At 50.5% G+C, this 1,596-nt stretch overlaps 1 protein-coding gene across 1 annotated transcript in view; it reads left to right on the forward strand.

Annotated features, from left to right (window-relative positions):
- LCK (LCK proto-oncogene, Src family tyrosine kinase) overlaps positions 1-1,421 on the forward strand; it is a 10,684-nt gene extending 9,263 nt beyond the window's left edge. Inside the window, exons 10-12 of the mRNA XM_012642210.1 lie at positions 845-921; positions 1,022-1,175; positions 1,258-1,421. Coding sequence (XP_012497664.1) covers positions 845-921; positions 1,022-1,175; positions 1,258-1,421 — 395 coding nt within the window. The remainder of the gene's footprint in view (positions 1-844; positions 922-1,021; positions 1,176-1,257) is intronic.
- Positions 1,422-1,596: the final 175 nt, after the last annotated feature.

Genomic DNA, 1,596 nt, shown 5'->3' on the forward strand with positions numbered 1-1,596 from the left:
CCTCGGCCTCCCAGAGTGCTAGGATTACAGGCTCACACAGGATTTTAATCTCTTGGGAAGGGCCAGTGGCCACTCACTCCATTCCAGCAACTTCCATCCATAGTCTTCTCCTAGCTGCCTTCCACTACTAGAGAGGTGGTCCACCAGACCCACAGACATTTCTTTCTGTTCTCCATTTAATACATTCAGCACACTGTTGGTGTTGCTTACTCTGGGCCAGGCACTGGGAACATGGATGGATGAAAGAAGGTTCCTGCTGTCAGGGAAACCTGATTTTAGTTATGGGCACCAGGAAAACTAGAGTTTGTGCCATGGGAAAGTTCCAGCATGCCATGGGAGTGTAGATGATGATGTAATTTATTATGCCTTGTGGGATCTGGAGAGGCTTCCTAGGGGGGTAGTCTAGCTGGGCCATGAAAGAAAAGTAGAATATTTAGCAGGCAGAGATGAAACAAAGAGGCTTTGAGGTGGGAATCTAGTGGTCTGAGTGAAGGATCAAAATTGTCTAGGGTGTGTGAAGTGAAAGAGGTGGGGTGGGGGAAAGAGAAGAAGCTACAAATGTGAACCATGCAGGGCTTTGGATGCCTAGCTGAGAACTTTGGGTTCTACCCCATTGGTGACAAAAAGCTTACACACTTCTCCAACCGTCCCCCATCCTAGGCCCCTCAGAAAAGACCTTCACATATCTTGGGCATCCTCACTGTGAACACACGTCCTCCATTCTGACTCTTTACTCTTCCTTTCCACATGTCAGACCCTGTTTCTAGAACCCCATTTAGGGGAGAAGGGTCTGGGGCTTCCCTCTGTGGCAACTTGGGTCAGCAGCTCTTGTTTCTGCCCACAGGGAGTCTGGTGGATTTTCTCAAGACCCCACCAGGCATCAAGTTGACCATCAACAAACTCCTGGACATGGCAGCCCAAGTAAGGAGACTGGGAGGGGCTGGTCATAGGTATAGGCCAGTGGGAGCCAGTGGGGTGAGGATGTCTGGCTCAGGACTGCTGACCTGTGTCTGGCCTGCAGATCGCAGAGGGCATGGCATTCATTGAAGAGCGGAATTATATCCACCGTGACCTGCGGGCTGCCAACATCCTGGTGTCTGACACCCTGAGCTGCAAGATTGCAGACTTTGGCCTAGCACGCCTCATTGAGGACAATGAATACACAGCCAGGGAGGGTAGGTGTGGGATATGAGGGAGGTCTGAGGCCTGCAGGGCCTGGCCAAGCAGACCCATGTGACCTCATCTGCCTGCCTCTAGGAGCCAAGTTTCCCATTAAGTGGACAGCACCAGAAGCCATTAACTACGGGACATTCACTATCAAGTCGGATGTGTGGTCTTTCGGGATTCTGCTGACGGAGATTGTCACTCATGGCCGCATCCCTTACCCAGGTCAGGGCCAAGGGCAGGAACTAAAAAGGTGATGGGAAGGGCACCAAGTCCATGTCTTCCCACTCACTTTTTTCTAGGTTCAGAATCTGAAACTTTCTAGCTGTATCTTCTCTATCCTCTCAGGGGTGTGACTCTAACAACCCCAAGCAGATGCCACATCTCCTGGGGCTGACTTCCATCTCCTTTTTTTTGTTTTTTAAATTTTAT

This window comes from Propithecus coquereli, unplaced genomic scaffold (assembly GCF_000956105.1).
Source record: "Propithecus coquereli isolate 6110/MARCELLA unplaced genomic scaffold, Pcoq_1.0 Scaffold178, whole genome shotgun sequence".
NCBI lineage: Eukaryota > Metazoa > Chordata > Mammalia > Primates > Indriidae > Propithecus > Propithecus coquereli.